Source organism: Oryza glaberrima, chromosome 4 (genome assembly GCF_000147395.1).
Source record: "Oryza glaberrima chromosome 4, OglaRS2, whole genome shotgun sequence".
In the NCBI taxonomy this organism is placed as follows: domain Eukaryota; kingdom Viridiplantae; phylum Streptophyta; class Magnoliopsida; order Poales; family Poaceae; genus Oryza; species Oryza glaberrima.
Window position 1 is genome coordinate 24,939,907 of NC_068329.1, and position 12,449 is coordinate 24,952,355.

Sequence of the window (12,449 nt, forward strand, 5' to 3'; positions counted from 1 at the left end):
TAGGATGAAAATCAGATTCCATGTCAAGCTAAGGGACCTAAATTGAACTTAGTCCTTTGCTAAATGAAAAACTTTGGGCCAAACTAACTATAGCCCACTCATTGCTTTAGCTGAACGGAAGGCCCATGCACAAATATTAAAGTAGATCCAATACGCTATGAGATGCCTAGCACTATGCATGCCGATCGGACGGTGTAAAAAATTTGACTGAAATCAGCCACAAATTCAGTCGATAGATTTTTCGTGGACACGTACTAGTGGGCAGCTAGTGTAGCTAGTGGGCACTGGACAGCGGCCAATTACGTTTCGTTAGTCGTTAAAACAGCTAACACCTTTCAGGCTTCATTCAGCCTTCAGCTCAGTCATTCAGGCATTGATAGGCACGGAGAATGGCAGAGAAGGGGAACCCGGCGAACAAGGTGGCCATCGTGGCGGTGCCGTTCCCGGCGCAGGGTCACCTCAACCAGGTGCTGCACCTGTCGCTCCAGCTCGCGTCGTCGTCGCACGGGCTCGCGGTCCACTACGCTGCGCCGGCGCCGCAGCTCCGCCAGGCGCGGGCGCGCGTGCACGGCTGGGACGACAAGGCCCTCCTCTCCGTCCAGTTCCACGACCTCGGCATCTCCACGTACGTCTCTCCGCCTCCCGACCCCACCGCCGACACGCCCTTCCCCTCCCACCTCATGCCCCTCTGGGAGGCGTACACCGCGGACGCGCGCGCCCCGCTCTCGGCGCTCCTTGACGAGCTATCCGCTTCCCACCGTCGGGTCGTCGTCGTGTGCGACACCATCAATTCCTTCGCTGTCGAGGAGGCGGCGCGGCTGCCCAACGGTGAGGCGTTCCCGGTGAGCTGCGTAGCCGTGTCGGCCCTCGCCCTGCACATAGACACCGGGCATCGGCTCCTGCGTGAGAACGGCCTCAATCATGCCCCCTTGGAAACCTACATGACGCAGGAGTTCCTGGACTACGCGAGCGAACGTGCCCGAGCGTCGGAATCGATTTTGTCCGGCGCCGGCATCCTCGCGAACGCGAGCCGAGCGCTCGAGGGCGATTTCATCGACGATTTGGCTGAGACTCTGGCTGCCGGCGGCAAGAAGCTCTTCGCAATCGGTCCGTTGAACCCACTGCTCAACACGGGCTCGTCGGAGCAGGGCCGGCGGCGACACGAGTGCCTTGACTGGCTCGACAGGCAGCCCCCGGATTCTGTGCTCTACGTGTCGTTCGGCACGACGTGCTCTCTTCGAGTTGAGCAGGTCGCGGAGCTCGCAGCGACACTGCGCGGCAGCAAGCAGCGGTTCATCTGGGTCATGCGCGACGCCGACCGCGGCAACATATTCACGGACACCGGCGAGGGCGAGACCCGGCACGCCAAGCTTCTGTCCGAGTTCTCCAAGCAAACCGAAGGCACGGGGATGGTGATCACTGGGTGGGCGCCGCAGCTGGAGATCCTGGCGCACGGCGCCACGGCGGCGTTCATGAGCCACTGCGGCTGGAACTCGACCATGGAGAGCATGAGCCACGGGAAGCCGATTCTGGCGTGGCCCATGCACTCCGACCAGCCGTGGGACGCGGAGCTCGTGTGCAAGTACTTCAAGGCAGGTCTCCTAGTGAGGCCATGGGAGAAGCACGGCGAGGTTTTGCCGGCGGCCACTATACAGGAGGTGATCAAGAAGATGATGGCCTCCGATGAAGGATTGGCGGTGCGGCAGCGCGCGAAGGCGCTCGGTGATGCCGTCCGTTCATCGCGCAATGATCTGGAGGACTTCATTGCTCACATCACAAGGTGATCGAAGAATAACCCCGTGTCAAAAAAAAATACAGCTTTAAACTTTTTCAGTAGTAGCAGTTTGTATTGAATTTGACTATTTGAGTTAAGCAGGGTCTAGTAAAATAGTTGACTATTTGAGTTAAGCAGGGTCTAGTAAAATAGTTTTCAGTCCTACAAATCATGCGACTCTATGGTTGAATCAAATAAACATATGGTGGTGTAAACTTGGGGATATCAGATATCCAACTATTTCCATTGAGTAATTTTATCATCCTTAAAAAGTACTGTAAAATTCCTCATTTTCATTTCTCATAACATTTACGTTGTGTTATATATATGCCGGATTTATCTAACAGAATATTCAAAATAACAAAACAATTTACCACTAAAAGTACGTGTTCGATAGATATCACTGATTTCTCATGGTTGTGCGCTGTAGTGCTGCTCTCCACTCTATCCTGAAGTTCTGGTTAGTGTTCTGCTCTGAACTTTCTGATTAACTTTGCAACTCAGGTTGTTCAAACATGACAAAGACAAGAAGGAATATGAAGAAACTGTCAATGTGTGTGGTCCTTTTCGTTGATTCCTAGAGCACGTAGACCCAAACACGTCCAGCTCCACTCACCCAAGAGCTGACAAGATGGAAAAGAGAACCGGTAAAACATCCATCTATGCATGATCCATAGGAAAGGCCAAAAATTCTAGATAATGCATATTTCATTAAGCAATGAAATTACAAGGAAAAAGCTCATTTGAGATTTCTCATCTTATCGTCAAGTTTTAAAACCTCCCTAAACCGGAATACCATATATAACATATCTCTAATCTTACAAAACTGGATTACATTCTGTCCCAAGGCAGTATTGAGGGTGGTTTTGGCCAATGTGGCGCTAATGTGGCAAAAAAAAACACGTGGGACCCACATGTCAATGAAAACAATATATTCTTCCTTATCTCCCTCCCCATCCTTCGGTCCTGGCGGCAGCTGGAGGCGCACGGGCAATCGGAGGACAAGGAGATGGTGGTTGGTCTACGGCATGCCCGACGACAGCGGCGGAGGAGGTCAGCGAGCAACTTGCTAGGAGGGGGAAGGAAGAGAAGTTTGGTGTGGCGGCAGCGGGGAAGTAGAGACCATGGGCCCGTCGGGCCACGGCCTGGGCTTCCTCCACCGCCGTTTCGTCGGCCGTTGCACCGCCGCTGCTCCATGTCCAACAAGAGCGAACCCCCGGCAACGATAGGCCACAGCTCACCCACATCCTCCTTGTTCTGGACCACCACGACGCCACCATCAACCATTCGTTGGGTACCTCGCAAGACAGACATCAAGCATGAGGCGGGATGGGTCGACCGACGTGGTGACAATGAGGGACCAACCTCTTTCCAAACGGCGACGAGCTCCCGTTGGCATGCCGCCATGAAGCGCCTGCGCGGCGGCGTCCATGAAACCACACATCAATTTGGAGTGTGCCCTAAAAATCAGTGAGCGGGGGATCCGTGGACAACACGGCCTCAGTCTTGTCGAGGCACGCGGGGACAGCGGCCTCATGGGCCTCCAACACCACGAGGGACTCGGAGGTGGAGGTGTCGCGGCGGCTAAGGCCTTGTCGAGCAATGCGGAGTGGGAGACAAGGTTCTCCTCGAGAGAGGCGAAGTGCGTGAGCGGCTGGTGGGAGTCGAGGTGGGCGAGGATGCGTCCGCCGGTCCTCGAGCTTCTCCTCGCCAGTCACCACGCACCTCTCCTATCGGCCGCTGCCATCAACTCTCTCCCAAGAGATGCGGTGCCGCCTACAACGCCAGCCGTCCTCCTCCTCCACCCTCCTGTCTAGTGGCAAACCCAGAACGAAAATGATTCGGGGTCCTATGCATATCATAGCTCTAGACAACACACAATATTGATAACCAATATGACATATAGAGTATATAATTAACTACCACGTAGAGTTATAAAAAGGCATAGGAATGAAATGCTCACTGAAATATTAATCCACCATTACAAAACAAGAAAGGATAAAAACCTCCAATACCACATATTGTTTTGTCTAGAAAAGAGAAGAGATCACTTAGTAAAAAACATAATGTAAATATGTATCGAGAATGAGAATGTGAAAAAAAATACATTTCAAGATGGTTGTCTGCGTGCCTTTAAGATCTCAAATCGGCAAATTATTGCACTTTGGTAACTTTCATCAATTCTTGTTTCTCAACATAGCAAACAACACAATCCCTCAAGTGTTTCATCACTAATGCGATTGCGCAAAAATGTCTTCACAATTTTCATGGTTGAAAAACATCTTTCAATAGTAGCAGTGGCAAACAGGCAAGACTAATGCTACCTTTAAAAGCCGGTAAACCAATGGGTAACAATGACCCGTCCCTGGCGCCGCTAGCCTCCTCCTCGTTGGTGTGCAGGCGCGCGACGTGGTCCCAGATGAGGAACAATACAACTGTACAAGCTCGTTTTGCGTAATGTTGAGGAGCCAATACAAGTTGTCGTCATCACCGTCAGAGCGTGACAAGGAGATGCGGTGAAGCCAGACGATGTCCTCGAACACGGTGTTGAGCAGCACAAGGGTGCCGAGATGAGAGGGAGAGAAAGGGGGGAGAGAGAAAGAGAGAGAGGGGAGGAGGAGGAGGAGGAGAGGATGACATGTGGGGCTGTATTTGTTTTGCCATGTAAGCGTCTAGTCAGCATGAGTGGACTGCGTCAATTTGCCACGTCAGCAAAACCAGCCTTCCATTCTGCCAAAGAACCTTATTTAAACGGTTTTGCAAGATCAAAGACATAATGGGCTAAAGTGGACTTTTTCCAAATTACAATAGCATGGCCCAAATGGGGTGCTCCAAGTCCTATGATGGAAACAGCAGTCAATTCATCTATGCTTGGCCACTTTTTCAAGGGAACTATCCCATTGGACTGGCATTTAGCACTCATCTTTGCCAGAGGAAGATTATTACTTGTGCCCCAGAAAGAGATGTAGCAACCATTGACAGCTCAAAGAAACATGCACCTTTCTTCCTTATCAACTTATCAAGTTGAGTGCAAGTAGAGATTTTTTGATGAGCAATTTACATAAGGAAAATTTCCAAGGATGGGTAGATGACCATAGCGCATGAAAACGCTTTAAGGCTTTGTTCGGAACCGTGGGTTCCCAACCCCTCTCTATCGTATTCCGCGCGTATGCTTTTCAAATTGCTAAATAGTGCATTTTTTTTGTAAAAAGTTTTATACGAAAGTTGCTTAAAAAATCATATTGATCTATTTTTTTTAAAAAAAAGCTAATACTCAATTAATCACGCGCTAATGAACCGTTCCGTTTTTCGTACGCACTGTGCGTGTTGGGAACAAATCCTTCCGAACACAACCTAAGATTAGTATACAACCAAACCAGACTTAGGCTAAGTTCATTCCTGGTGTTGTGTGGGAACTCACGGTATATAAAACGAGATGAACCATTAGCGTATGATTAATTAATTATTAATTACTACAAACTTGAAAAATATGTTTATTTGAGTTTTTAGAGAAACTTCTATATAAAAAGGATTTTTTTTTTCAAAAGAACATCTCGTATATCTGGTCGTGATCTGCTAATCTATATCTGACCAAAACCATATGGATTTTACTGAGTTCCCTAACTTGATGCATGTCAATTGTCAGGCAATGGAAATAGAAGTAGGAGTATTATGTAGTATTCAATTTGAACCACGTGAACCGTGCCCAAAATCAGCATGCCAGCTGAATGTTCTTTTCTGCTAAATTCAATGTATACACATGAGCTACTAGCTGCGTTGCCTGCGCATTGGTCTGCATTACTGTCAACCGCTTACACATCGGAAGAACCGAAGATTTGTGCGAGCGATGTCCATGTCCCGGACACCGCAAGCGCGGTCCCGACGACGATGACGGCGACGTCGCCGGCGAGCCCGGGCCACCCGACCTCAGCGCCGAACACCTTGAGGTGGAACGCCGCCGGCAGCACGAACCCGAGCAGGACGCAGACGCTGCTCCCGACGAGGGAGAGGAAGTCGGCGAAGTTGGGCACGAGCATGGCCATGAGCCCGACGACCATGACGAGGAGCCAGCGCAGCCACCAGGCGTAGCGCTTGCGGCAGAGCAGCCGCTCGGCGACCTCGTAGACCGGGTTCATCATCACCGGCATGGTGAAGAAGAGGTTGATGCAGAGACCCAGCTGCACGGCGACGGACAGCCACCCGGTGCCGAGGTTGGTGGTGATGATGTCCCGCGTGGCCGCGCCGAACGCGAGGTAACCCATGGCGCCGAACAGCCCGTACATGACGGCGATGAACGCCATGGACAGCGCGAGCGTGCCGCCGAACTTGCGCTTGTCGGCGGCCTCGGCCTCCAGCGGGAGGACCATGCCGATGCCCTCGAAGGCATAGACGGCGACGCCGAGGCCGTAGAGGATCTCCGTGGGTCCGGCGGAGGCGAACACGGGGGGCTTGTTGGCGAGCCAGGTGGACACGTCCTGGCCGAGGACAACGCCCATGGCGCCGAGATCGACGACGTCGGCGAAGATGCTGAGCGGCGCGAGGAGCGTCAGCGTCTTGATGGAGTTAAGCCCCAGCTGGAACGGCAGCATGACCCAGATGAAGATCGCCTTGGCGGTGAGGAGCGGCGACGAGGGCGACGAATCCCCAACCGGGTAAAGGTGCGCCATGGTGTTGGAGATGAAGATGAGGTAGCCGACGCAGAAGCTGGCCTGGCTGAGCACGAGCATGGCGTCAACGACGTGCCGCCCCGCGGGGCCGCACACGGCGGCGCCCAGATCCCCGAAGGAGGCGATCTTGGGGTGGTCGTAGGCGAGGCGGCGGCGGCAGGCGACGAGCAGCATCATGCAGTGGAAGGTGAGCGCGGCCACGGCGAGGAGGAGGACCGACCCGGCCACCCAGCCGGTGCGGGAGAAGGTGTAGGGGAGCCCCAGCACGCCCGACCCGACCACCGCGATGAACACGTTGGCGAACGTCTTGGGCTGCGACGACAGGTGGTGCCCCGCGCCGCCGCCGCCGTGGCCGTGGTGCGGCAGCAGCGGCGCCGCGTCGAGCCGCGACGACGACGAGCTCGCCTCCTTGTGGAGCCCCATGGTGATCGCTCGCTGGGGAATGAGAGAATTTGGGAAGCACACGACCAGCGCCGCCGCCGCGGCCGCGCACAGCCTACGACGGAGCTCGCTGTCGGAGAGATTGGGGAATCGCGTGGCTCGCCTCGTGCGCGTTCCCCTCTTGTAGTAAGGCGAAGCGCGAAGCCACGAAGCCTCGTGGACTTTTCCTCGGAAAAAACAACGTGGGCCTGGTTCACGACTTACTACCTTGTATGTGGCGTACTTGTGTGGTGTGGTGACGTCGCTTTGGATTGGTTTATGGACGAGGTGCACGATGATTCTCGGCTCGAATTGGGAATGGGAGGGGAGCTGCCACTTCTTCGGCGCGTGTGGTCGCGAGGCAACTTGTGGTTTCAACTCCATCATGTTCCAAATTATGTTTGCAACATGTTGATGGTAGGATCAATAGGAGTCCAACAACTAACGCGCTATAGTTTTCGTGTGAATGACCACTTGACGAGTGGGCTAGCGGCTATAGCCGGCTGGTTGGTTGGGTGCAGACTGCAGTGCAGTGCAGCCGAACAAAGTGCAAGTAACCGGCAGATCTTGGCAGATGACCACCACCCGGCTAATGTCTCTTGACCAAATAAGCGAGATACGGCCTATGCCGAGCAGCGATCCCGGGGCCCCGCGTCGGTCAGACGCAGGACCGCGGTCTGCTCAGGAAACCAGATGCATGTATGTGTGCGTTCGTGCCAACTGCCAGGAGCCAACACGGGCAGTGACGTTGATGCTGCAATATTTACTCCAGGAGGAGGAGATGCATGCACTTGCTCACTCGATTAACCAATACAGTTGCCTTCTATTTTTCGGCGAAGAAGTTATCCTTTGGGAAAATACTTTTCTTTTGAAAGGAACTAGCTGGGTGGCCCGCGCATTTGCGCAGCTAGCACCCAAACAAAATCATATATATTTTTAAGTATGATTTTACTTGAGATTTATTAAATAGCTATCACCATATTTCTAATTATATAGTTTCTAAAAGTCACACCAGCTGCTACCTCTTACTTCTGTTATATCCTTCTTTATTTGCTTGCTCGGTCTACCACTAAAAATAGAAAAGAAATACTCATATTCACAAACCCTGGCTATTTCTAATTCAAATTTCAGACCCTGCACACCTATTTGAAGAGGGGATGAATAATGGGCCCACATGTCAGAATTTAGGGAGTTGGTGGTGTTCCACCGCCAGTGGGCTATCCTGAATAGATTGTTCGTCGGCGCCCGTGGTTTTTTCTCTCCTGCTTTGAGAGGATTTTTCACGTTAAATCTTGTGTCTTCTGTGATTTATCTATTGTTATTTATCGTTTCTTTGTCATTCGTTTCCTAACACCAATAAAGTTACCCTAGTGCCATAAGTTCAATTCTAATACTCTGTAATCTTTAACTCACAGACTCACTACAGTCATAGCTTGCATCATGCAAGACTGGGCTGGTTGGTTGTCCTTCATGATGAACCCAATAATTCATAAGTTGATGCAAATTAGCATGCAAAATAGTAAATGCACAGTGCTAAACTCGTTTCACTTTCACAAAATACTATTTAATCTGCTGGTGATCTGTTTCCTTGTAGATGCTCTGTTTAATCTGCTGGTGATCTGTTTCCTTGTACATTTTCCTTGAAACCAATAAAAATTGGATCTTATAGTTTTTTGAGTTTATTATCTTGTTGGGTTTCGTTTTTATAATTTCTAGAAGTTCCATCAAACGCTACCATTATACTCCTCTACGGTCCAATTACTGTCTTTTCTCTTTATTGTCATTGGAATTTTACAAATCGAACATAATTATCGTTCGGGTTCATTTTTTACTTTCTATAAGTCTCGCCAAACCGTTAGCGGCTTTGCCATTGTACTCCTTTATGGCTCATCCGCTGCCTCCATTCTTTATTGTGATTGAGATTTTAAAATCAAACATGATTATCATTGTTTTTTTTACTTTTTAGAAGTTCCGAACCTTTAAAAATTGGACCTTGTAGTTTTTAGAATTTATTGTCTTGTTGGGTTTCTTTTTTATAATATTTAGAATTCCTATCAAACGATGCCACTATACTCCTTTACGGCCTATTCTTTATTGTCATTGGGATTCTAAAAATCGAATATAACTATCGTTGGAATTTATTTTTTATTTTCTAGAAGTCCTATACACCCGCACACTGCTTCTCCTTTTTATTATCATTGAGATTTTAAAAATCGAATATGATTATCAATGGGTTTTTTTTACTTTCTAGAAGTCCCGGCAACCGCCATGCCCGTTTGCTTTATGGCCTGCCTGTCGTCCTCCTTTTAATCATCATTTGGATTATATTTGGTGTTTTACTAATAGTTTTTATATGTCGTATCAACCGCTACCACTCTACTCTTTTATAGGCTTGTTACTTAATTTATCTTGTCATGTGTTTAGATAGTCTTTTTTTTTTCAATAGTCTTTTTTATCATCAATTTCTGTTGTTTATAAATTGTATTCCTAATTGATTTTTTTTATTTTTCTAATTTCAGAATTTATTTTTTTTTCAAATTTTAATTAATACCGTATAGTGTTCTTTTAATATTTTTATTTTTTATTTTTTGAATTTTAGTTGTTTCAAAATTGTATTCCTACTTGAACTCTCTTTTGGTTTTTCTAATTTTGGATATCATTTTATTTTTTCTGAATTTTAATTAATCTCGTATTGGGTTCTTATATGAATTCTTCTTTCAATATTGCTTTTTTTAATTCCAAATTTCAGTTGAAGTCTTCTTTTCTTTTTGCTAATTATGGATTTTATTTTTATTTTTATTCCGAATATTATCTAATCTCGTATTGGGTTCTTATATGGACTCTTATCTCAATATTCCTTATTTTTAATTCCGAATTTCAGTTATTTTTAAAATATATTCCTACTTGGACTCTCCTTTTATTTTCTAATTTTGGATTTTATTTTATTTTTATTTTGAATTTTGATTAATCGCGTATTGGGTTCTTATATGGACTCTTCTCTCAATATTCCTTATTTTTAATTCCGAATTTCGGTTATTTTTAAAATATATTCCTACTTGGACTCTCCTTTTATTTTCTAATTTTGGATTTTATTTTATTTTTATTTTGAATTTTGATTAACCTCGTATTAGGGTCTTATATGGACTCCTCTTTCGATATTCCTTATTTTTAATTCCGAATTTCAGCTATTTTTAGATTGCATTTCTACTTGGACTCTTCTTTTTTTTTCTCCGATTAATGTGGGAATTTCTAGCCTCCACAGCGAATCTCATTCGTGCAAATAGTAACATGATCAATCAAATCATGCACTGCCTTACATGGTCAAGTCTACACAAAATAGAGTCATTGTGCACTCTTCTCTAAATAACAATTTAAAATATGTTTATTTTTTAATATTATTTTTATATCTATGTTATCAAGAATAATAGCTATACTTAACAAAAATAGTCTGATAATTGCATATAGAGACGTTCATGGTTTTCAATACTGGAGAATAGATAGGGAAACAAAAGCCATGAAGGAGATGGAAAAAAAAAATCAATGGATCATATCCAACCCAAGCGTCCATCAATTTTATCTCGCGTTGAGTTGGACGGTTTTTAGGAGCGGTTCTTATTACAAACGACATTTTTTCTCATGTTGAGTCGGATAGTTTTCGCTAACCCTTTTTTAGAAATGGTGTTTTTTTTCTCGTGTTGAGTCAGACGATTTTCTCAAACTGTTTTTAGAAACAATGGTTTTTTCTCGCGTTGAATCCTATTGTTTTCGATCCGGGTTTTTTCTATAAACAGTGTTTTTTCTGATATTTTTTTCAGAGCGGCTTGTTTTTTTATGAACAGTGTTTTTTTCATGCGTAGTTATCTCAAACCATTTTTCAGAAATGGCACATTTCTTTCTGACAGTTTTTTCCTAGCATGTTTTCTTTTTGCTTTTTTTCTCGCTCGTTTTTTTGCTTGTTTTTTCTAACATTTTTTCCCTCGCGTGTTTTTTCTAGGTGTTTTTTTTGCTTTTTCCAATACAGGAAAATAGATGGCGAAATAAAAGCTCTGTAGGAGATGGACAAAATCGATGGATCCTATGCAACCCAAGCATAGATCAATTTAGCATTTTTTTCTCACAGTTTTTCAGAGTAACCTTTTTTTTTTATAAATGGTGCTTTACCTTTTTTCTTGAGCGGTTTTTTCAAACCATTTTTTTAGAAATGGCACGTTTTTTCTAATAGTTTTTTCCTCGCATGGTTTTTTTTATTTTTTACGGACGATGGAAATATTTTTTCTCGCGCGCTTTTCTAATTTTTTATAGACGATGGAAACCTTTTTTAAGCGTTTCTTTTGCTTTTTTCTGACATTTTGTCTCACATGTTTTTTTTGTTTTTTTCTCACGCGTTTTTTTTTGGTTGTACGATGAAAACTTTTCTTTTTAAATAGTTTGATTAGATTAGATTTGAGATAGAGAAAAGATATATACGGACTGCTAAAACGAATAGAAATTTGACTTTTTTTGTCGCGTTTTTTTCCGCCTTTTTACTTTTTTTTCTCGTGCGTTTTTTATTTTTATGAACAGTGAATTGGACGGCCATAATTAGGTGTTTTTTCGCAAATTTTTTTATTTGTCCGCCACTTTTTTATCAGCCTTATACAGGAACCGTACCCTTTTTAGGGGAAACTGATCTACGGTTTTATTTTTTGTTTTTTCGCCACTTTTGAATCGGACATTTTTTTAGCTGTTTTTTTGGCTATTTTTTCTCAGACTTTTTGTTTTTTTTCTTTTTAAGTGATCGGATTTTTTTTGCCAGGGGAATTGGACTTTTATTTTTATTTTTTTCGTTTTTTATTTTAACGGTATTTTTTCTCGGACTTTTTTGGTTTTCCTTTTTAAGTGATAGGATCTTTTTTTCCAAGGGGAATCGGACCTTCTTTTTTTCGCTTTTTTTATTTAAACGGATGAAGGAAATGTTTCTATTTTTTAAGTAGTAGGGAAGATATAGAGATTTCGGATTTTATTTTTTTATTTCGAATATTAATTAATCTCACTTTTTTGGTTTTCCTTTTTAAGTGATCGGATCTTTTTTTTTCCAAGGGGAATCGGGCTTTCTTTTTTTTTTCCCTTTTTTCATTTAAACGGATGAAGGAAATATTTCTATTTTTTAAGTAGTAGAGAAGGGATAGAGATTTCGGATTTTATTTTTTTATTTCGAATATTAATTAATCTCACATTGGGTTATTATATGGACTCTTCTTTCAATATTGCTTAATTTTAATTCCGAATTTCAGCTATTTTTAAATTGTATTTCTACTTGGACTCTCTTTTTCTTTTTCTCCGATTAATGTGGGAATTTCTAGCCCCCACAGCGAACGTGGTGCCTCCTTTCAAAGCTGTTTTAATAATATAATAGATAGATAGATAGATAGATAGATAGATAGATAGATATCCTTGGGAAAATACTATGCATCCGATAATTGATTACGATATTTGTAAGATCTAGCGCCGTGCCATTCAGCTAGGAGTGGAATATGTTTTTTTATCGGACAGGAACATGCAGCCATTAACAGAGACGTTTGATCGTAAAACAATCGTAAGCAAAACAT

At 44.9% G+C, this 12,449-nt stretch overlaps 2 protein-coding genes across 2 annotated transcripts; one reads left to right on the forward strand and one right to left on the reverse strand.

Moving 5' to 3' along the window:
• Positions 1-303: 303 nt before the first annotated feature.
• On the forward strand, positions 304-2,533 carry LOC127771872 (putative cis-zeatin O-glucosyltransferase). The gene is made up of 2 exons (XM_052297817.1): positions 304-1,780; positions 2,279-2,533. Exons 1-2 carry the CDS (start codon positions 390-392, stop codon positions 2,346-2,348), a joined length of 1,461 nt encoding a protein of 486 aa, XP_052153777.1. The 5' UTR covers positions 304-389; the 3' UTR covers positions 2,349-2,533.
• A 2,897-nt stretch (positions 2,534-5,430) lies between these two features.
• Positions 5,431-6,990, reverse strand: LOC127769712 (amino acid transporter AVT3B-like). Its single transcript, XM_052295333.1, has one exon. It carries the CDS (start codon positions 6,862-6,864, stop codon positions 5,587-5,589), a length of 1,278 nt encoding a protein of 425 aa, XP_052151293.1. The 5' UTR covers positions 6,865-6,990; the 3' UTR covers positions 5,431-5,586.
• Between the last annotated feature and the right edge of the window lie 5,459 nt (positions 6,991-12,449).